The sequence below is a fragment of the Neovison vison genome, chromosome 3 (assembly GCF_020171115.1).
Source record: "Neovison vison isolate M4711 chromosome 3, ASM_NN_V1, whole genome shotgun sequence".
Classification (NCBI taxonomy): Eukaryota; Metazoa; Chordata; class Mammalia; order Carnivora; family Mustelidae; genus Neogale; species Neogale vison.
This window is the reverse complement of record NC_058093.1, coordinates 24132161-24157723: the sequence shown is the minus strand read 5'-3', so window position 1 is coordinate 24157723 and position 25563 is coordinate 24132161. Positions and strand designations below refer to the sequence as shown.

Here is a 25563-nt window from a genome sequence, read left to right as displayed (position 1 = left end):
CCACAAAACTCAAACCAAAAATACAACTAAAAGGGATACACATTGTCAAGGAAGAAGTCAAACGTTCACTATTTGCAGATGACATGATACTCTATATAGAAAACCCCAAAGACTCTACCCAAAAAATTGCTAGAACTGATAACCAAGTTTGGTAAAGTCACAGAACAAAATCAATATACAGAAATTGGCTGCATTTCTATATACCAATAATGAAGCATAAGACAGGGAAAACAAGAATCAATCCCATTTACAATTGCACTGAGACCATAAGATACCTGGAAATAAACCTATATAGATATATATACAAAACCAATAAAGAGGTGAAAGACCTCTACTCTAAACTATAAAACCCTGATGAAAGAAATTGAAGAAGACACAAAGAAGGAAAGCATTCCATGCTTACGTATTGGAAGAACAAATATTGTTAAAATGTTTATACTACCTACAGCAATCTACACATTTAATGCAATCCTTAACAAAATACCAACAATATTTTTCACAGAGCTAGAACAAAGAATCCTAAAGTTTGTATGGAACCACAAAAGACACCAAATAGACAAAGCAACTCTGAAAAAGAAAAGAAAAGCTGGAGGCATCACAATTCTGGACATAAGCTATATTCTAAATCTGTAGTGAGCACAACAGTATGGTACTGGCATAAAAACAGACCCACGTATCTACAGAACAGAATGGAAAACCCAGAAAGGAACCCAAAACCCTATGGTCAACTAATCTTCAATAAAAAATAACCAATGGGAAAAAGACAGTCTCTTCAACAAATGGTGTTGGGTAATTGGACAGCAACATGCAAAAGAATGAAACTAGACCACATCTTATACAATACTCAAAAATAAATTCAAAATGGATGAAAGACCTAAATGTGAGACCTGAAACCATAAAAATCTCTTTGACATGGGTCATAGGAACTTCTTCCTAGATATGTCTCCTGAGGTAAGGGAAACAGCAAAAATAAACTGTAGGGATTTTATCAAAATAAAAAGCTTCTGCACAGTGAAAAAAACAAGCTACAAAAATAAAAGGCTATCTACAAAATGGAAGAAGATATCTGCAAATGACCTTTCTAATAAATGGTTAGTATCCAAAATATATAAAGAACTTATAAAATGCAATACCCAAAAAATGAATAACCCCATTAAAAAGTGGGGAGAAGGGGCACATGGGTGGCTCAGTTGGTTAAGTGTTCTGCCTTCAGCTGGGGTCCTGGGATTGAGCCCTGCATCAGGCTCCCTGCTCAGCAGGAAGCCTGCTTCTCTTTCTCCCTTTGTCCTGTCCCCTGTTAATACTCTCTCTCTCTCCTCTCTCTCTCAAATAAATAAAATCTTCTGAAAGAAAAAATAAAAAATACAGAGAAGACATGAATACACATTTTTCTAAAGATATACAGATGGCCAATAAACACATGAAGACATGTTCAACATCCCTCCTCATCAGGGAAATAGAAATCAAAGCTTTAAGCAAAACCTCACACCAGTCGCAATGGCTAAAATTGTTATAAGAAATAACACGTGTTGGCAAGGATGTGTAGAAAGAGGAATGCTCTGACACTGTCAGTAGAAATGTAAACTGGTGCAGTCACTCTGGAAAAAAGTATGGACGTTCCTCAAAAAGTTAAAAATAGAACTACCCTACAGTCCTGTAATCACATTATTAAGGATTTAGCCAATGAACACAAAAATATTCATTCAAAGAGATATGGATTCTGATGTTTATAGCAGCATTATCAACAACAGCCAAATTATGGAAAGAGCTCAAATATCCATCAACTGATCAACAGGTAAAGACGTGGTATATGTATGTATAGTGAAGTATTACTAAACCACAAAAAAGAATGAAATCTTGCCAGTTGCCATGACATGGGTGGAGGTAGAAAGTATTACGCTAAGCAAAATCAGTCAGTCAGAGAAAGACAAGTACCCATATGCTATCACTCATATGTGGAATTTAAGAAACAAGACAAATGATCATACTGAAGAAAAAGAGGAAAACCAAGAAACATAATCTTAACTAATAAAGAACAAACTCATAGTTTTACCAGAGGAGAAGCTGAACAAACTTATGGTTTTACCAGAGGGGAAGCTAGTATGGAGATGGGTGAAATAAGTCATGGGGATTAAGAAGTACTTGTGGTGAGCACTGGATATTAGATGTAAGTGGTGAATCACTAAGTTCTATATCTGAAAAAACTAATATTACACTGTATGTTAACTAACTGGAATTTAAATTTAAATATATAAATAAATAAATAGGAAATATTCCCCACCTCATTCAATGATACTCAGTTTTATAAAAAGACAGTGACTAAATAGAGAAACAAAAGCCAATTTTGTTCATAAACTAGAAGTAAGCATCCTTAAAAAAACAGTGAATTAGATCCAATTATACATAAATCAGATAACATATAAGTTTAGTTTTATCCCAAGAATGAAAGAGAATGTTCACATTCTCTTTGTGTGTTACTCATCACATTAAAATATTAAATGGAGAAAATTATCTCAAAAGCATAAAATTCAATATTAATTCATAACAAAATACATTTAACCCATAAACATGAGAAAAAATTACCATTTACTTATTTTTACCAAAATTAACACTAATTCATGATAAAGCACAAATAAACAAACTTAGCAAACATGGAAATAAAGGTTAACTTTTTTAGCCTGGTAACTACCAAAGGCTCACAATTAACATCATTTGCTCATGTTAAAACAACAGAATCATTCCTTTAAAATGAAGAAACGAATGAGAATACCCACTCCAACCACTTTTACTCAACAACTTTCTAGAGGTCGAAGACCATGCACAAAGATAAGTTTACATAAAATATTGCAGGTTTGGAAAAGGAAAATCACAGCCATCCTTACTGATAGATGATACCATTTTAAACAATAAAAGTTAAAAAAAAAACAGAAAAACTTTTGGAAGGGAAACTGTAGCAAGGTTATTGTATTTAAGTTCTACTTAGAGTAATCAATTTCATGTCTACAACATGTCTAACAGCAAGTAACTTTCTTTTCTTTTATACATTCATTCAAATACAAATATTTATGGATATTTACTATTTGCCAGTAATGTTTTTGGAACTGGGAATATATCAGTAAATAAAACAGATAAATATCCCTGCTTTTGTGGAGCTTACATTCTAGAGGAGAAGAGGTACAATAAGGAAGTTAATAATAAGTAAAACACAGATATGTAAGAAAAAGATAAGTAAAACATGTATGGAGGGGATGGGAAAAAGGCAGGAAAGGGACCAAGAAAGGATTAGGAAATGAGGGGTGGAATTAAAATTTAGATTAGAAAAGTTTAGATTGGGTGGCTATAGGCAGTCTCTTTATAAAGAGATATTTGACTAAAGCTTTAAAGAAAATGAGGGGATAAGCTATTTGGATGTCTGAGAGAATAATGCAGGCAGAAGAAACCTCAGGTAAAAAGCCTAAAGGCGGGGGCATGTATAGAGTGTTCTACAAACAGGTAGGTGGGTAGTGTGGCCACAGTTGAGCCAAAGATGGAAGAATAGCAGGAAATGAGATCAGAGAGTTAAAACAAGGCCACATCATGTAGACCAGCAGAGGCCATAACAACTTCACTTAAGATAGAACGCCACTAGAAAAATTTAAGCAGACAAATGTTATGGACAGGCTTATGTTTTAAGAGAATCACTCTGGCTGCTGTGTTCCAAGATGACTAAAAGAAAATGAAGACAAAGGAGAGAGAGCAGTTAAAACACTACTGCAATAATCCAAACTAGAGATGATGGAAACAAAAATTAAAGAACAGACCAACAGTGTTAGCAGCCAGGAAAGATGAAGTGTGGACATTTTCAAAGATAGACCCAAAATAATTTCTTTTCATATCTGATGTCAAGTGTGTGAGAGAGAAATGACTCAAGGATAACTCCAGAGTTCTCTGGCTAAGTAATTAGAGGAATGAAATTTCCACTAATTAAGATGGAGAAAACTCCTAAAGACAGAGCTTTAGTGGAGAACTGACAGCTAACTGCATGTGTCAAACATGCAGTTGGACATACAAAACTAGAGTTCAGAAAGAGAGCTCAGCATAAGATATGAATTAAGGAGTTGTTAACATATAGGTAATTTAAAACCATAAGACTAGATGAGATCACCTATGGAGTGGTGATGGCAAACAGAAGAGATCCTAGAACTGAGCTCTAGAATACCTCAACATGCAGAAGTTGGAGAGATGAAGTTCAAACAAAAGTTCAAAGCAAAAGAAATGAAAAATTATTAAATCTACCTCCAATATCAAGGTCTAGGAAATAACCAGAAAGTGAATGACTGAAAATGGAATAGGATCACTAAAACAGAGGCTACCAAGGAATTGAAAGTCCTGGGTTATGAAGAATTAAAAATCATGAAAAATTATAGCAGAAATCATTTTTAAGAAAGTGACAATGTCACAGGGATTATTTTTAATTTAGCAAAAAAAAAAATGATATGAGAAAAAGTGCCTGTATTAAAAGTTACAGTGAGTAGGATAATCTGATGATATGAGAGTCAAGGTAGATTGTATTTATGAAGGAAAGTGGAGAAAGGGACTTGAAAGCAGAAATGAGAAGCAGAGGGGACATTTATCTTAATTCCACATCCAATGTTATGGTTGAGTAAAATACTCAACCATACTTAGTACTCAACAATACTCTTAAGAATGCTACAGAACAGGGTGACCTGGAGTTGGCTCATACTGGCTTATTTTTTAAAAGATTTATTTATTTATTTGAGAGAGAGAGAGAGAGAGAGAGAGAACACAAGCAGGAGGGGCAGAGGGAGAGGGAGAGAGAGAATCCCAAGCAGACTCCTGCTGAGTGTGGAGCCCATTGTGGGGCTCGATCCCAGGACACTGAGATCATGATCTGAGCCCAAACTCAGAATCAGACACTTAACCCACTGCTCATCTAGGCACCCCTAGCTCATACTGGTTTATAATTGCTGACTGTGGACATCAATTTCCAATTCCACATTTGGCAAATTATGATGGAAGATGAATAACTCTGATGCATTTATAGCACAGAGACTGGAAAAAAGAACAAATCAAGGGTTTTTTTGTTTATTTCTTCTTCCAAAGAACTATTAAATATTTACTAGCATCCACTGGCTTCAGGAAAAACTATAACTAGGGAAAAGCTAGATTTCCATTAGCACAGAAGGGGAAGGTAACATTCACAGTATTAGTTAAAAATATAGAGGATTTTCTGGCCAGTAATCTTGAGTTGCAAACAGTACAGAGAAAAAGTTTCAGGAGTCAGGAAGAGAGATTGAGTCAGAAAAAGTGATATAAGGAAATGCAGGGAGAGTTAGAATTCTGGAGCAAATGAACTGGGAGTCCTGAACTCCTTATAAACACTAAAAATGATAGATACAAGGTATGAGTGTCAAAGAAAGACAGGATTAAGGATGGGCAGGCCAAGAACATGTGTTGCTCAGAATCTCCTGTTTGGCTCCTGCTGACAAAAGCATGTCCTGTAGGTGGGTGGTCTTATTCTGCATACTTGGGCACTCTGTTGTCTCCTGCCAATGGTGTCCTGCAGAGGTGTGGTCTTACTCCAGGTTTGAGAGTTCCCTCTCCACTCCTGCTGATAGAGGAGGTGTGGAGTCGGACAGAAGGTGTATCTTGCACTGAGCTCAGAGGCTCCTTCCTGATTTCTGTTGAAGAAAGCCTCAAAGCCAACAAAGGAACAGGTTATTTAACTACTTGTAAATATCATTTATAATAGCAAAAAATTATAAGGCACTTGGAATTACATTTAACAAAAACATGTACGAGATCTGAATGAAATTATAAAAATGTTACTAAAAGATATTAAAAAAATTCTGAATATATGGGGAGATAAACCATGTTCATTAGTGCATCAAAACATTCCATACCATAAAGATGCTAATTATCATTACATTGATCTATAAAACCTAAGCTATTTAAAAGTCCTTAGAAATTTTTTTAGAAATTTGACAAGTCTATTTTAAAATATACAGAGAATTACAGAATAGCAAAGTGCTTCTGAAGAACATAAATAAGGTTGAGAAAACTTCTCTAAGATATATCCAAACTTATTAAAAAGTATAATAATTAAAAGTATAGAAATTGCACCGGAGTAAACAATTAAACATAATATAAAGAAAGTCACATATATCTAGAAATTCACAAAACTAGTTAAATGACAGAGTTGATACTGCAGACCACTGGGCAAAAAGAAAAACCAAATGATAAATTGTGCTATGACAAATATGATAAATTGTGCTAGGACAAACAATTGTCTTAATGAAACAACAACAAAAAAATAGATTCCTGCTTCATTCCACAATTTTAAATAACTGATTTCAAAGTAATTAAATATTTTAAATTGGGAAGCAAAATTTTATGAAGAGATGTCCAGTCCAAACTAGACTTTATAGATTCATCTCTCTTCCTATTTTTACCTACAAGGTACAACTATAAATCCTGAAATAATGCAAGAAAACCAAAGTGGAACTCCAAAGAGGTAAAATAAGAAGATAAACTGGTTAGAGATACCAAGATTAGAAAAAAAGTATGCAGCAGGATATTTTACTACCTCCCACCCAAAGAAAAGAAGATGATACAGGTCCAACCCCTAACCAAATTTAAAAAGACAATATGTTCTCTGATCATGATCAAATCAAACCAGAAATCAATAGCAAAAAGATCTAAAGTAAAATCTTTTAAGTCCACAGAGATTATACAACATGCTTCTAAGTAATAATAGGTCTAAGAGGAAATCTCAAAGGAAATAAAAGAAAAATATACAGAACTGAATGAAAATGAAAGTGCAACATATCAAAATATGTAAGATGCAGCTAAGGCAGCTGAGAGGGAAATTTATAGCACTATATGCTTACATTACATAAAAGGAAATGTCTGGAATCTGGAATCACTAATCTAAGTTTTTACCTCAAGAAAGCAGAAAGAGCAGAGCACTATGAAACTCAAAGCTAGAAGAATAACAAAGGAAATAATAAAGATAGAAAAATCAGTGAAATTGAATATAGAAAAATAATTCAGAAAACCAGGAAATAAAAAGTTAGTTTTTTTAAAGAAGTTAGTAAAATTGATAAAACTCTTATCTACCAAGATTGACAAAAATAAAAAGGGAGAAGACACAAATAATACCAAGAATGGAACAGAGATGAGAAGGGAGTTGAGGGAAATTGGAAGGGAGGTGAACCATGAGAGACTATGGACTCTGAAAAACCACCTGAGGGTTTTGAAGGGGCGTGGGGTGGGAGGTTGGGGGAGCCAGGTGGTGGGTATTAAGGAGGGCACATACCGTATTGCATGGAGCACTGGGTGTGGTGAAAAAACAATGAATTCTGTTATGCTGAAATTTAAAACAAAAGAAAGAAAAGAATGGAACAGAGAATACCACTATAGATCCTGTAGTCATTAAAAGTATAATAAGGGACTAAAGAACTTAATGCTGAGTATAAATTTAGCAATTTAGAAAGGACCAATTTCTCAAAAAACACAAACTACCAAAATTCAATTAAAATTAAATAATCTGAGGTCCTAAAACTAGCAAAGAGAGTGAATTTATAATTAAAAGAAATTCTCATGCCTAGGTGATTTTTTTAAAGATTTTTAAAGATTTTATTTGTTTACTTGAAAGAGAAAGAGAGGCAGATGAGAGAGCTTAAGCAGAGGGAGGAATAGAGGGAGTGGGACAAGCAGACTCCACACTGAGTTCAGAGCCCAACACAGGACTCCATCTCCACCCTAACATGAGCCAAAAATCAAGAGTGGGATGTTTAACTGACTGAGCCACCCAGGCACCCCCAGATGGTTTCATTATAGAATTCTGCCAAATATTTTTAACAGAATTAGTATCTACTCAGCAATAAAGAAAGGAAAAAATATTGATCTATGCAATAGCTTGGATGAATCTCAATGGAATTACGGTGAGTGTAAAAGTCAACTCCCAAAAGTAAAATTCCATATGATTACATTTAAATAACAAACTTGAAATGACAAAAGTTTAAAGATAAAGAACACATTAGCAGTTGTCTAGGGTTGAGAATTAGAGGAGTAAGGTGGAGGGAAACAGTATGATCATAAAAGGGCAACACCAAGAACCTTGTGGTAGTGGAACTGTCCCATACTTTGATTGTATCAATGTCCATATCCAGATCATGATATTATGTTTTGTTTTTTCAAGATGTTACCACTGGAAGAAAGCTATAGAAAAGTGTACAGGATCTCTTCATTATTTCTTACAAGTGCACACAATTCTACAACTATCTCAAAATAAAAAGGTTAGTCTAAAAAAATTACAGAGATATTGGTGGAACAGTAAAATTTAAATAAATTCTATAGATTAAATCATAGTATTGTATAAATTTTAATTTTTAAAGATTTATTTATTTTAGAAAGAGAACATGAGTGGGAGGAGCAGAGGGACAGGCAGAAAATCTCAAGCAGACTCCATGCTGAGTGTGGAGACTGACCTCCATGCAGGGCTCTATTTCACAACCATGAGATTACAGCCTGAGCCAAAACCAAGAGTCTGACACTTAACCGTCGACATCACCCAGGCACCCCTAAATATTGAATTCTTGATTTAAATAATTATATTGTGGTAATATAATAGAGTGTCTATGTGTTGAGTAATTATACACTAAAATATCTCATAAAGGGGAAAAATAAACAATATGGAAATAAAAGAAACATACAAGCACAGAATTCTGACCTTGGGATAGGAAAGGATCTCTTAAGCATTGTCAATAATTCTTCCATAAAAGAAAGTATTAGCAAATTTGACTACATTAAAATAAAGAACTTTGTGTTTTTTTTTAATAAAATTGCATATATTTAAGATATAAAGCATGGCAAAATGAAGAACTATTCATTAAAAAACACAATGAAGAAATAAATACAAGTTAGCTGCATTCATATGACTGGTCAAGGAAATATTATCTAAGGAATTATTATCTAAGAAACATTGCAAATATACTTAAAAAGAGCAACTACCTAATTGAAGAAGTTAAAATTTATGACATGACATTTCACAGAAGCTAACTTCATAAATCTGAGTAGAAAATCAAATAAATAGGAATACATTATTGCTAAATATATTGTTTATATAAATAGAAATAAAAATGAATCAGAATAAAAACAATTAAGAAATACTAATTATTCTTAGGTTTTTAATTATACTATTTTGAATAAAATATTATGTATTATGAATAAATATTTTGATTAATATATTTCCTCAGACATTTTTAATGAATTATTTCAACTGCTGAAGACATTCAACATTATCAAGTTATAGGCATTAAAATTCCCATTTGCACATGGTTATAGAATTTTTAATACCTCCCACATTTTCAAACTCTAAGGAAAATGCAAAACTAATTTCCTTTTTAGCAACTTTATGTCTGATAAATTGATTTAACTATTAAATTTATGAATAGCCCATAAAGAATAGAGAGCATGTTCAACTTAACTATTAATCAGAAAAATTAAGACCCAATAGGTAATTATTTTACTAATTAGATTGACAAAAATTAAGAACATTGGCAATACCAAGTGCTGGAAAGCAAAGAGTAATAGTAACTCTGTGTGTGGGTTTGTTAATATGTTCAACTTATTTGGAAAAGAATATGACACTTAGTAAAATCCTCATCCCTAATAACACAGCAATTCTATTCCTATATTAGTATCCAACAGAAAGTCTTCTATACAGGCACTTGAAGATATATAAGAATATTCATGGAAGCATTATTTATTAGACCAAGACTTTAGAAACAGATTTAATAATAGGACGGTTAATAATAGGTGTTAATAATAGGACGGAAAAGTAAATATTGCGGAACAAAATACAGCTACATATGGCAACATGGAAGAATCTTAGAAACAAATACTAAATAAAAAACCAAGTTGCAGAAGACTAATAGTGTGTAACTTACATTTATGTTATTTATATATATTTATAATATATAATTACATATATAAACATATAATATATATTTATAACCAAATATACACATAATATATTTAAATTAAATAAATATTACTTGAACATATTTTTTCTTTTAATTGTGGGATATTTAATCCATAAATACACAGTTCTTCATAAAGTATTACTTTTAAATATAGACAATACAGATATTGACTGAAGTTTACAAAATGTAAAATCCCAAGCATGTTTTCATTGCAATCTCATTTTTGTATTTTCTAAATGGTCCATGCTTATGCATAGTTCAAAATAAAAAGTATAGTTAAAAACCCAAGAATAATTAGTATTTCTTAGTTGCTTTTATTCTGATTCATATTTATTTCTACTTATATAAACAGAATATATTTAGCATAATGTATTCCTATTTATTTGATTTTCTACTCAGAATTATAAAGTTGTCTTAATCCTTATGTATTTAACATGGCATGTATTATGAATAAATATTTTGATTAATATATTTCCTCAGGCATTTTTAATGAATTATTTCAACTGCTGAAGACATTCAACAGTATCAAGTTATAGGCATTTAAATTCCCATTTGCACATGGTTATAGAATTTTTAATACCTCCTGCATTTTCAAACTCTAAAGAAAATGCAAAACTAATTTCCTTTTTTAGCAACTTTATGTCTGATAAATTAATTTAACATCCTAATGTAAGATTCACAATTACTAGCAAAATGTCAACCAGATCCTTGATTAATGCTAGAGTCAAAATGATGCTTAGGCAAAAAAATAACAATGACTACTGTATAGCAATATTCAAGAATACTATACAAAATGCAACTAGACTTACTCTAATTAATACAAAATACCTGCATGTGAGTGCATCTAACTGCTCTTGAAGTGCACCATTAGCATGCCCAGTGTGGACTAACACAAGATGAGATACAATGTCATATTAGAGCTAAACAAACCCTTTCTCTCCTTTTAACATTTATCATTATAGTTAATAAACTGTAGTCTATTTTATATAATCATTGATGGATATCATGATAAAGATGAATTAAGATCATTTTTTAACTAAGTGAATCAAAATACAGAATATCCCCTAAAGAAGTTGAGAATTGTGTACAATCTTGATGGCTATACCAGCACTTTCAAATATGTAACAGGAAATATGCAAACAACAGATCAGAACTAGCCATCATCATGCCCTGATGTCCATATCTCTGTATATAATCAGAATTAGGGAAACCACACTGATAATCATAGAAAGCCACTGCAAAATTATTCCAGTCATTATATAATGAAGTGAGGAAAATGTTTAAAAGGAATGAATTTGGAAGTCTGTAACAGACTTCTACTCAGAGTTATCAACATCATATTTAAAATAAAGAGTAAAACAGTATTAACTACTAAATATTATTTACCAAAATATTATTTAATAATATTTAATAGTAAATAATATTATTTAGTAAATATTATTATTTAATAGTAAATAATATTATTTACTAAATAATATTATTTACTATTAAATATTATTAAATAATATTTTGGTAAATAATATTTACATTTGGTAAATAATATTTTCTACCAAAACACTATATTTTTATATGTATCAACTTTGTAATAGGTGCTGTGCTAGTTGTATTACACATATTATATTATTGCATCATAACAAAAACCCTTTGATGCACATAGTATTCTTCCCAGTTTACAGAGATGGAAACACAGAAGTTAAGTAATTATCCCAGGCTTGTACAAGTAATATAATGGTAGAGCTGAATTTCAGATACAGATTAGGCTTCAAAGTAACTCATAATCTAAAACATTTCTGCCAAAGTATATGTTACACTATGTTAATAGATGCCATGCTGAAGGAAAAAGGATTATAGTAGTTAACTTGTATGAGGGTAGTTATGAAAGTACTAAATTAAGGCTAAAAAATATCTCTTTTGTTCCCTTAACAAAAGATATATATATAGATAAACCTCTCAGTTCTGAAGATGTAAAAGAAGTTAATATAAATAGGAAAATATGAAAACTCATCCATATCTTATAAGAAAGTAGTTTAATAGCTGCATTTGGTAGTATAAGCTAAGTTGTGAAAAGCTATTCATATATAACATGTATTATTAACAAACTTATAAAATTAAATGATTAAAGAATGAGATAATAAAATATTAACTGAAATTAAAAGCTATTTTAATGGAAACAGTTAAGCTTTACCTAAAGATTTTTTTTATAATAAGCTTGAAATAAGTGTGGCTAAACCAGCTGTTGCCAGGGTAAATAATCTAAAAAATTTTAGCAAAGGCTTTCAAATTACTCCTTCAATAAAATTTTTAAATTTCTTTAAATAAGAAGATAATATGACTATTTTCCAAAATATAACAATAATTTCTCTTAAGTTTGAACATTAAAGTTATAAAATATTTTAAAATCTTATTGTATGTATTATAATGTTTATATATCCTCTTCAGCATAACCTAAGTTCTTATCTATCTGAAGAATATTTATGTTTTTCATAATATCTTTGAAATACCTTGAAACAGGGTTTCCAGCAGAAACATAGATCCTTTTTCATGTAGAAGCATAATAACCTAAATAGGGTTTTTTCATTTAGAAAAGAATGTCTATACTCCAATCCAAAAGTGAATTAGCACTAAATCAGGTAGTAAAAAGGTAGAGGGAGCAAGGTAGCAATCTCTGATCTTTCTTAATTTACTCCTCACTTTCTTAAAATACTTAAATAGTATTATTGTTTTGTTTTATTTTTCATTTTTCCTGCATGATCACTGAATACATAGTTCAAGACACAAGGTAAGTAGTAAATTTTTGATATGTAAAAATTATAATATATAAAAATTGTATTTGTGAGCTTCAGGAAGTCCTTAAAACAACAGATTTCAACATTAGTAGATGTCATATAACTCTGTTTTTCATTCTACAATGAAAAATAAATTCAACACATAAATATTACTTTTCAAAACTATTAAAATCTACATAGAATTGTTCCTTTATGCTTCTCTTTAATAAGTACTTTGACACATTGAAAGTCTTACATGTATAATAATCATTCGAAGTCTCAGTAAAATAGTAATTTTTCTCTTAACTGTGACTTATGTTTGCAAAGTATCCAATTAATTGTAAAATGGCTCTTAATTCCTTTGGAGTAAAATATATTTCATAGATAGAAGGAAATTATTTTATACTGTATAGCTATCTTTATAAAAACTAACCCATTGACTATTTTAGTAACTAATTACCTTTTAAAAGACAAGAGAAAACTGCTTTCCTAGCATTGACTCAAATTGTTTCCTTAATTCAAAAAGAAATTGTATTAAACCATAAGAATAAGCTCTAAAATATCATCTCATTTTTTAAAAGATTTTATTTGTAAGTAATCTTTATATAAGTAATCTTAATACCCAATGTGGGACTAAAACTCACAACCCAGAGATTAGGTGTCACAGGCTCCAATGATTGAGCCAGCCAGGTGCCAGAAATAAATCAAATATTAACTCAACTTTACAGAAGTAATTTTTATAATTTTAAAGAACAATATAAGGTAATTAATATGGCATATCAGGAAGCCAAATACTTAACTAGTTTAAGAAGTAAAAAAGTACAATTGTCTAAAGAAGACCAGTATATAGTAAGTGGCAAGCTTCAGAAAGAAATATTTCATGCCACACAGAACAGACTACTGGAGGGCAATCTAGAAGGCTGCTAAGATAATCCATGAAGACTATTTTTAGAAGAGTGGGAAGGAAAACTAAAAGGAAAAAGAAGCAATGAAATTGATTGGTTTGGGGTGGTTTTAAAAGAAGTCTCTCATAATCTCCATCAGATCCCCCAAATCCAACCAAAATAAACATTTAAATTAAGTAAATTTGTTCCCCTAGTCAAACTTCAAGATAAGTTTCTTAGACTCTTTCCAATAAGATTTTAATTTCTAGTTCTCGACTCCCCGCCTCCATCCCCATATAAAACTCAGAACTTGTCAAGTAATGTGAGACTAACACTAATGAAACAGTGGGAGACACCATAAGGACAGGATCAAAGATGATGCCATAATAGAACTGAATGAACTGTAGGATGTGGATACTATTAAAAGCCTTTTCAAAAATGAAGAAATTAACCTATTTGGGAAATAAGATGAGTTTTGTAAGTTAAGTCATGTTAGTCTCGAGGTAATGGTAGTAATTCAAAAGGGAAATTCCTATAGCTAAATTATTACCATAAAGCTATGATAAGGTAATATGAATGTTTGGAAATCATCAGCAAAGAAGTTATTATAAGTTAGGAAATTCACTTTGGGAAAACCAACTCTAACACAGATTTTATGGAGAAAATTAATTTATTCTGTGTTCCAAGAAGTTTCCCGGTTTCAGTTGGAGGGGTGGTGAGCAAAATGGCAGAGGAGTAGTAGACCTAAATTCTGTCTGGTCCCAGGAATTCAGCTAGATAGTTACCAAACCATTCCGAACACCTACAAACTCAACAGGAGATCAAAGAGAAAAAAAGCTATAGTTCTATGAAAAGAAAATCGACCACTTTCTAGAAGGTAGGATGTGCGAAGAAGTGAATTCAAGGCAATAAATGTGAAGAGACCACAGGGGCAGGGGCCAGCACCCAGCAAGCGGTAGAGCAGCAGAGCACAAAATCAGAACTTTTAGAAGTCTGCTCCATGGAGGGATGTCACGCCATTGGCTCAATGGGAAGTGAAACACTGGCTGGGTCAGTGTAGTCTTAGGACATTCAGGAGTCACAGAAAGACTGGGGATGCCTGAGTGTGCACAGCTCCCAGGTATCAGAATGGGAAGCCAGGGGCAGCAACAGAGCTAAGAAGAGGGCTCTCAGCTTCAGGTTGTCATAAACCGTAATCTGAGGCAAAGTCGGACTACTACTTTCAAGCAGGGACCCCACAAGTGGAAGATCTGGGGAGAACACCCCCCCCAAACCAGGACTAGTGGCATGGAAGCACACTTCACGAATCTGCTGGGTTTGGATACTTAAAAAAGGACCACATGCCAGAGATAGAAACACTCTGTCACAGGCTAGGTGAGCTTGGAGTGCAGCCAGAGACCAGGGAGACAGCCATGACTGAATGCTTTTCCCTGAGGATTCACTGCAGGGGAGCTCTTGACTCCTCTAGGGCCGGAGATTGGGAGGTCGCCATCTTCATTCTCATACTCCAAATTTGTACAGAAAGCTTTCAGGGAAAAAAAAGCTATTGAGAGAAACCTTGAGCAGATTGCTTACCCTGGCCCCAACAAGGGTGGTGAATTTCCACCTCAGGCAAAGACATCTGAGAATCAATACAACAAGGCCATCCCACAAAAGATCAGCAAGAACATCCAGAAAAGATGAAGTTTACCAGTCAATGAGAACTGCAAAATACCAGTGCTAGGGGACTACAACACAGAGAATTCATAGCTTATTTTGCCATGATTTTTTAGTCTTTCAAAGTTAAATTTCTTAAAATTTTCATTATTTTTTAAAATTTTCCTCTTTCCTATTTTAACCTATTTCATCTTATCAATACCTTTTAAAAATATTTTTTAATTTTCATTTTCATACTCATATTCAAACTCTTCATTGTATTCAACCTTATTTTTTGTATACATATAAGCTTCTCATTCTTTAAAATTTTGAGACACAGTTTCTTCTAACAGATCAAAACATACTCTAAGTCTAGAGTATAGCTTTGTTCTAGTCTCCCCCGATCATATTCTTTTATTTTTCTTTATTCAACCAAGAGCTTATCTTATCAATTCTTTATTTTAAAGTCTTTTTTAATTTTGATCTTCACATTCATATAACATTGCTTTATCATGCTTACCCTTATTTTTGTATTTTGTATACCTATAAGTTTTTCTTTCTTTTTCTTTTAAAAGGCAGTTTCTTTTAACAGATCAAAATACAACCAAAATCAAGCATGTGGCTCTGTTCTACCCACCAGTCTAATCATATTATTTTTTTCTTTCTTCTCCCCTAAGTTTCAGGTCTCTTCTGATTTAATTAGTGTATATTTTTCTAGGATCGTCATTACCCTTTTAGTGTTTTGTTCTCTCATTCATCTATTCTTCTTTGGACAAAATGACAAGGCAGAAAATATCACCTCAAAAAAAGAACAAGAGGCAGTACCAAATGCTAGGGACATAATCAATACAGACATTAGTAATATGTCAGACCTAAAATTCAGAATGATGATTATCAGGGTGCTAGCTGGGTTCCAAAAAAGCATGGAAGATACTATATAATCCCTTTCTTGAGAAATAAAAGAACTAAAATCTAACCAAGTTCAAATCAAAAAGCTATTAATGAGATGCAATCAAAACTGGAGGCTCTTACTGCTAAGATAAATGGGGCAGAAGAGAGAATTAATGATATAGAAGACAAAATTAGGGAGAATAAAAAGTTGAGAAAAAGAGAGATAAACAACTATTGGACCACGAGGGTAAAATTCGAGAGATAAGTGATACCATAAGATGACACAATATTGGAATAATTGGGATCCAAGAAGAAGAAGAAAGAAAGAGGCAAAAGGTATATTGGGGCAAATTATACCCCAGAACTTCCCTAATTTGTGGAAGGAAACAAGTAAAAAAAAAAAAAGGAGGCACAGAGAACCCCCCTCAAAATCAATAAAAATAGGTCAATGGCCTGTCATCTAATAGTAAAACTTATAGGTCTTGGAGATGAAGAGAAACCCTGAAAGGAGCTTGGTTCAAGAGGTCTGTAACATACAATGGTAGGAATATTAGAATGGCAGCAGACCTATCCACAGAGACCCTGTCCGGCCAGAAAGAACTGACATGATATATTCAAAGCACTAAATGAGAAAAATATGCTGGCAAGAATTCTATATCTACCTAGGTTGTCAATGAAAATAGAAGAAGAGATAAAAAGCTTACAGGACAAACCAAAACTAAAAGAAATTGCAAACACCAAACCAGCCCTACAGGAAATACTGGAAGGGGTCCTCTCAGCAAAGAGAGACCCTAAAAGTAACAGACCAGAAAGGAAAAGAGACAATATATAGTAACAGTCACTTTACAGGCAATACAATGGCACTAAATTCATATCTTCCAATAGTTCCCCTGAATGTAAATGGGCTAAATGCCCACAATCAAAAGACACAGGGTATCAGAATGTATAAAAAAACAAGTCCTATTGACATACTGTCTGCAAAAAAATCATTTTAGAGCCAAATACACCACCAGATTTAAAGTGAGGGGGTAGAAAACAATTTACCACACTCATGGACATCAAAACAAACAAACAAACAAAACAAAACTGGGGTGGCAATTGTTGTATCAGATCAATTAGGTTTTAAGCCAAAGACTAGACTAAGAGATGAGGAAGGACACTATATCATACTTAAAGGGTCTGTCCAACAAGAAGATCTAACAATTTTAAATATCTATGCGCCTAACATGGGACCCGCCAATTATATACACCAATTAATAACAAAATCAAAGAAACACATCAACAATAATACAATACTAGTAGGGGACTTTAACACCCCCCTTGCTGAAATGGAGAGGTCACATAAGCCAAAGATCAGCAAGGAAATAAAGGCTTTAAATGACACACTGGACCAGACTGACATCACAGGTATATTCAGAACATTCCATCCCAAAGCAACAGAATGCACATTCTTCTCTAGTCCACATGGAACATTCTCCAGAATAGACCACATCCTGGGTTACAAATCATGTCTCAACCAGTATCAAAGCTTGGGATCATTGCCTGCATATTTTCAGACCACAACATTCTGAAACTAGAACTCAATCACAAGAGGAAAACTGGAAAGAACTCAAATACATGGAAGCTAAAGATCATCCTACTAAACAATGAATGGGTCAACCAGGAAATTAAAGAATTTAAAAAAATTCATGGAAACAAATGAAAATGAAAACATAACAGTTCAAAATCTTTGGAACACAGCAGGGGCAGTCTTCAGAGGAAAGTATATAGCAATACAAGCCTTGTTTAAAAAACAAGAAAGGTCTCATGTAAGCAACCTAACCTGACACCTTAAGGACCTGGAGAAAGAACAGGAAAGAAAGGCTAAACCCAGCAGGAGAAGAGAACTTATAAAAATCAGAGTAGATTTTATCTTTATGTATGGTGTAAGAGAAAGGTTGAGTTTCATTCTTCTACACATATAATACTTTATGTGGAAAACCCAAAGACTCCACTCCAAAACTGCTAGAACTCATATAGGAATTCAGTAAAGTGTCAGGATATAAAATCCGGGCACGGGAATCAGTTGCATTTCTATACACCAACAGCAAGGGAGAGATAAATTAAGGAGTCTATCCCATTTACAATTGCACCCAAAACCATAAGATACCGGGAATAAACCTAACCAAAGAACCAAAGAATCTGTACTCAGAAAACTATAAAGTACTCATGAAAGAAATTGAAGAAGACACAGAGAAATGGAAAAGCATTCCATCCTCATGGATTGGAAGAACAAATATTGTGAAAATCTCTATGCTACCTAAAATAATCTACATATTTAATACAATCCTTATCAAAATAACGTCAAATTTTTTTTCAAAAAAATGGAATAAATAATCCTAAAATTTATATGGAACCATAAAAGACCCAGAATAGCCAGAAGAATGTTGAAAAAGAAAGTCAAAATTGGTGGCATCACAATTCCAGACTTCAATCTCTATTACAAAGCTGTAATCATCAAGACAGTATGATACTGGCATAAAAACAGACACATAGATCAATGGAACAGAACAGAGAGCCCAGAAATGGTCCCTCAATGCTATAGTCAACTGATCTTCGACAAAGCAGGAAAGATTGCCCAAAGGAAAAAAGACCGTCTCTTCAACAAATAGTGCTGGGAAAATTGGACAGCCCAATGCAGAAGAATGAAACCCTACCATTTCCTTACACCACACATGAAAACAGACTCAAAATGGATGAAAGACCTCAATGTGAGATGGGAATCCATCAAAATCCTTGAGGAGAACACAAGCAGCAACCTCTTCGACCTCAGCCTCAGCAACTTCTTCCAAGAAACATCGCCAAAGGCAAGGGATGCAAGGCCAAAAATGAATTACTGGGACTTCATCAAGATCAAAAGCTTTTGTACAGCAAAGGAAACAGTCAGCAAAACCAAAAGACAACTGACAGAATGGGAGAAGATATTTGCAAATGACATATCAGATAAAGGGCTAATATCCAAAATCTGTAAAGAGCTTACCAAACTCAACACCCAAAGAACCAATTATCCAATCAAGAAAAGGGCAGAAGCCATGAACAGATATTTGTGCAAAGAAGACATCAAGATGGCCAACAGACACGTGAAAAAAATGCTCAACATCACTCAGCATCAGGGAAATACAAATCAAAACCACAATGAGATATCCCCTCACACCAGTCAGAATGGCTAGAATTAAGAAGTCAGGAAATGACAGATATTGGAGAGGATGAGGAGAAAGAGGAACCATTTTATACTGTTGGTGGGAATGCAAGCTGGTGCAGCCACTCTGGAAAACAGCATGGAGATTCCTCAAAAAGTTGAAAATAGAGCAAACCTGTGACCCAGCAATCACACTCCTTAGTATTAACCCTAAAGATGCAAATGTAGTGATCCGAAGGGGCACGTGCATCCTAGTGTTTATAGCAACAAGGCCCACAATACCCAAACTATGAAAAGAACCTAGATGTCCATCAACAGATGAATGGATAAAGAAGATGTGGTATATATACATAGAATGGAATACTATGCAGCCATCAAAAGAAATGAAATCTTGCCATTTGCAATGACATGGATGGAACCAGAGGATACTATGCTGAGCAAAATAAGTCAATCAGAAAAAGACAATTATCATATGATCTCCCTGATATGAGGAATTTCCCATCAAATTCCTCAGAGTAGGGGCTTGGGAGACAACAAAGGAGAAAGTGAAACAAGATGGGATTGGGTGGGAGACAAACCAAAATTTTGTTTTAATCTCACAAAACAAACTGAGGGGTGCAGAGGTGGGGGTTATGGAGAGGGTGTTTGGGTTATGGACATTGGGGAGAGTATGTGATATGGTGAGTGCTGTGAAGTGTGTAAGCCTGACTATCCACAGACCTGTACCCCTGGGGCAAATAATACATGATATGTTAATAAAAATAATCTTTTAAAAATCCTAAAATTTGTATAAAACTGCAAAACCCAAATAGCCAAAGCAATCCCAAGAAAAAAGAAAAAAGCTGGAGGTAGTATCACACTTTTGATTTTCAAAACATACTACAAAGTTACAGTAATCAAAACAGTATAGTACTGACATAAAAACAGACACACAGACCAAAGGAACAGAATAGAGAGTGCAAAAATAAACTCCCATATACACGGTCAACTAGCATTTGAGAAGGGAACCAAGAAATTCCAATGGGGAAAGCATAGTCTGTTTAATAAATGGTTTTAAGAAAACTGGATAATCACATACAGAAAAATTAAACTGTATACTATCTTACACCAGTCACAAAAACTAACTCAAAACTCATTAACCATCGTACCTGACAGCATAAAACTCCTGGAGAAAAAAACTTCTTGATCCTGGTCTTGTCAATGATTTTTTGGATATGACACCAAAAGCACAAGAAATGAAAGCAAAAATCAAATGAGATTGTATCCAAAAAAGCCTCTGTGCAGCAAAAGAAACAATCAACAAAATGAAAAGGTGACATATTGAATAGAAGAAAATATTTGCAAGCCACCTATCTAATAAAGGATAAATATCTCAATACATAAAGTACTCACACAGCTCAGTAACACAAAAAAAACTATAATCCAATTAAAATATGGGCAAAAGAATGAAATAAATATTTTCCAAAGAATACATACAAATAGCCAACAGGTTACAATGGCTATTATCAAAAAAATACATAACAACTGTCAATAAGGATGTGGAGAAAAGGGAACCCTTGTGCACTGTTGATGGGAATGTAAGCTGATACAACCACTATAGAAAATAGTATGAGTTCCTCAAAAAAATAAAAATAGCACTACTATATGGTCCAGCAATTCCATTTCTGAATATAAAAAAAATGAAAACAAGATCTCCAAAAGATATCTGCATTTCCTTTTATTATAGCATTATTTATAATTGCCAAAACATAGAAACAAACTAACCATATGTCAATGGATGAATGAATAAACAAGATGTGATGTGTATACACACACACACACACACACACACACACACAATGGATTAGCTATACACACACACACACACACACACACACAATGGATTAGCATTCAGCTGTGAGAGAGAAGGACATTCTGCCATTTGTGACAACACTGATGGGCCTTGAGAATATCATGCTAAATGAAACAAGTCAGAGAAAAATAAATACTATATGATAGCATTTATATGTGTGAATCAAAAAAGCAAAAACTCATAGAAGCAAAGAGTAGAATGGTGATTACCAGGAGCTGGAGAGTGGGGACATTGCGGAGATGTCAGTCAAAGTGTACAAACTTGCAGGGAAAAAAATTTAAAAAGAAATATTAATAAAAATGATTACTTGGTAAGGGGGGAGGAATTCACTTTATTCTGTACTTAATCACTTTTGTAAGGCCCCAATTTTTCTATCATGTTGTAGGTATTATTTTAAATATTTTAATGCACTGAAAAAAATATTCTATGGATAAATATTAAAAATGTTTATCCTGTATTTCAGTAGCTTTTTGCCACACAAAAAGCCAACTATGCATTACTAATGTAAAGTTTTATAAGCCGTAAGCACTTAATGAATCAACAAATCATTCCTAAGAATGACTTGCTACCTTAAAGAGAATGCCTATGCCATAAGAAGATGAAAATGTTCCTAATGACAATAGCCACCATCACAGAGAAAATCCTTAACTCTGGTTTTTTTCTTTATTTGAGGTGATTTATATGTTCCTCTATTCCCAAATGAGAACAAGAACTACTTGATGACAGCAAGAGAGTGAGCCACAACCACTACTTGTTTTCGGCAGAGATTCAAAAACAGAGGAGTGGGAAAGCTTTAAGGTTGCAAGAACAGAAGATCCATCCTGATGGGAGACCACTGGCACAAGGAAGCTAGAGGCAGGCTGACAAAAAAAGATCGACCCCAAACACCATAAATCCTAAATTAATAATGATAATAGAGGAAGAGTAAAATCCTAATCTGAATATTATGAAGTAATTGCCAAAGCCTAAGTATAACCTAAAATTGTTTAGTCTGTAGTTTATTCAACGTAATGTATAATACTGGATTCTAACGCATACCTTTGAAGAAAAAAACTTTATTGATATTATTAGCTAAATAAAAGGTTTATTACATTATTTTAATTCATAAAAATCTATTGTTCTTATAGAATTACTACTACTAAATATTATAATTTTAAGTATTTTCATTTGTAAATAAATATCAGCTATTTTAGAACTTAAAGGTAACAACATGTACTTTGTAAGAAAATTCATTACCTCAGATAGACATTCATGCAAATTTCATAACAAGAAATTAAACCTCTTACAGTTTTATGAGCTTTTTTCCTTCCCTCATTTTTGATCTCGGACCACACATTTTAATACCACATTTTCTTTCATCATTATGTAAGTATTTAAATACCAGTCTGATTGCAAAGCAAAGACTCAGTAAAGTACTCAGCAAAGTACTCAGATAAAAGGAGATTCTTAAGTGGGCCATAATTCTTCCCATTCTACTTTTAAAGAAAACTAAGAAAAGTTTAAAGTTATACTCTGAAAAAAGAAAGGCATGATGTGGGAGTTACTTTTTTCAGAAAGAATAAGCAGAAAACTGAGTAAGTGAGCACACATGCCTGCGATTAAGTTGGGGTAGACTGATTCACTAAGTTGTCTCTGCCGCCAATAAAAGTATGTCCCTCACATATTAGTCAACATTTGAGGACCTCCATGTTTATCTATAAACCGAGGGACTTGGAAAATATAACCTCTAAATTCCTCTTCCAATAAAATAATGTTACCATATGAATTCATGGATCTGCATCTCTGAGAGTTAAGCAGGAATTAATGGAAATAAGAACAAAAAGTCATACCTTTTTATTAACTTTTATCCTTGTTTTACATTTGGTTTTTTCCCTGGCTTCACGAAGACCTTTCTGAGTAGGACCTTCTGGTGCATTTTCTTTTTCAGAATTAGGAACTACAAGATAACACAATTTATTCTTAGTATCTATACTATTTCTCCACAATAAATATAACTTTAGCCAAACATATGAAAGCCAAAGTCATAATGATACATGTATTTTTAATGTATTAAACTAATAATATTAAAAAACAACAAAATGTTTTAAGTGAGGTATCAAATTTATTTCCCCAAAATTCAGGGTGTCATTACTGCAAGGTCAGTGAAATGGCATGATGAACCAGTTAGAGATCATAGCAGCCAATCTCGCATTACATTATATCCAATTCCTGTCATGAGGTTTAAGTGTGTACAAGTGTATACAAGTAAAGTTGAAAAGGGTCAAGGAGAGAATGATAAGCAATGACAAAACTTCCCAGATGGAACTGGATAATAAACAATGGATTTTTAAAAGAATGGTGTATTAATAAAATTATTCTTTATGGTTCCCAATGTTGAGAAAAACAGAAAGGAAAACATTAGGTAATATTCCAATGGGTTGCAACATTAGTCTCCAAACTCTCCTGGACATAAAGAACAATTCTACTAAAACCAACAGAGGGAAAAATAAAAGTGACAGGGAAAGTCTTTCTTTTACACATCCTTCTACATACATATACCTACTTAGGTATACATTATTTCCTCTTTTATTTCTAAACAGGAAACTAATTGCAAACAACTACTAAAATTATAATTATTAACTCTGAAATAAAAGAAATAACTAAATGTTCTAAATATAACACTAGATTCATAATAGAGAAAAGATAAACACAGAAATTTCTTGATGAGTCCACACTCTCAAAAAATTCTAAGGTAATAGAGGCAAGGGAGCACATAGCTGACATTTAGATTCTTACCATTCTGACTTTTCCTATTCAGTACCAGTTTCAGACATAGGAGAAAATCTCCAAAATAACCCTGACAGTAACACTAAAACAGAATATTGAATAACACAGTTCTACATGAAAGCACTTAGAAGACTTCAAACACTTGGATGTCCAGACTACCTATCCTCCCTGAATGGTGCTAACAGAGCCCACAGCATCTGGGAAGTCAAAGTGTTGAGGAAAGGCAACAATTACATTTTCATTTAAGAAAAATTTTCACTTCCATTAGTGAAAAATTTTTACTACCAGTTCTCTTATTATCATCTCCTTTTCAACAACCAACAGTGACATCCTGATAATGATAATAATTTAAAATAATAATAATTAGCATTTATGCCTCATTGATTTTTTTACTATATAACAGCCACTGGTTTAAATAATTTGCATGTATAATTTCATAAAATCCTATCAATAACCCCATCAAGGTCACTACCTTTTGTTCTCCTTTATATATGAGAAAAATATATATAATAATATCTATAGAGGAAGCAATGAGAAAGCAGTAGAGAAACCCAGGATTCCAGCAGGAAGTTCTAAAATAAGAACATGAGCAGATCTCAGGTAGCATGCAAAACATGACTAAGCACCACTTCATAAAAGAAATAAAAATCAAGAAGCAAACAAACAAAATGTTAAGGATAATAAATCAAAGTCAAAAACTAAGAAAACCTTGGTTTATAAGTATATGTAGTTTTCCCACAATAAAATGAAATTACAAAAGTTCACACTTAATCATGTTTTGGAAAATATTCAACACTTATAACCAAAACATGAGAATAAACATTGCAGAATACATGTGGAATTAGCAGAGAAATAACACTTCTCAATTGTTTTTTGATGTAGCAAGTACAAACATGATTTCCATTCTCCATCAGATAAACATCACTTTCACTTGCATAAAGATTTATAGAACAAATAAGAGGCTCAGACATTAAAGTTTATGACATTCATGGTTAAGCGCATATAATTCTCAAATTCCATATAGTGCTTCTTAATGTTTAGTAATATCCTAGTGAATTCCATGTCTCTATCATAGCATCTTTATGTTTATCACACCTAATGCTTATTAATGACAGGCCTATATTATTGATTGGGGCTGTGCAGTTTCCCAGATTTTATTTGGGCACAATCAACATCTTAAAGTATAATTTTTAAAGAGAAATGAAGCAAACATCAAATAAACACTTTTTCATTTATAGAAATTTTGTCTATTGTACCTCCAGTGCTATATTTCATCCTTTAACAATTCCTTATGTATGTACACATTCATTGAATCGATGTTAATTGAATATGTTCAGGCCCTTCATTAAATATTAAAACTGTGCAAATCTAGAAGACAATAGGGGAAGCGTGGGAAAACTGAGTGAGAAGAAATCAGAGAGGGAGACAAATCATGAGAGACTCTTGACTCCAGAGAAACAAACTGAGGGTTGAGGATGGGGTGGGGGGCAATGGGGCAACTGAGTGACAGTCATGGGCATGGGGTGTTATGAGCAACTGATGAATCGTTGAACGCTACATCAACAACTAATGCTGTACTATGTGTTGGTTAACTGAACATAAT

General features: G+C 33.1%; 1 protein-coding gene across 1 annotated transcript in view; it reads right to left on the bottom strand.

Annotated features, from left to right (window-relative positions):
- Positions 1–25563, bottom strand: part of SPAG16 (sperm associated antigen 16) — a 1041622-nt gene that overhangs the window by 949573 nt on the left and 66486 nt on the right. Inside the window, exon 9 of the mRNA XM_044241541.1 lies at positions 23024–23130. Coding sequence (XP_044097476.1) covers positions 23024–23130 — 107 coding nt within the window. The remainder of the gene's footprint in view (positions 1–23023; positions 23131–25563) is intronic.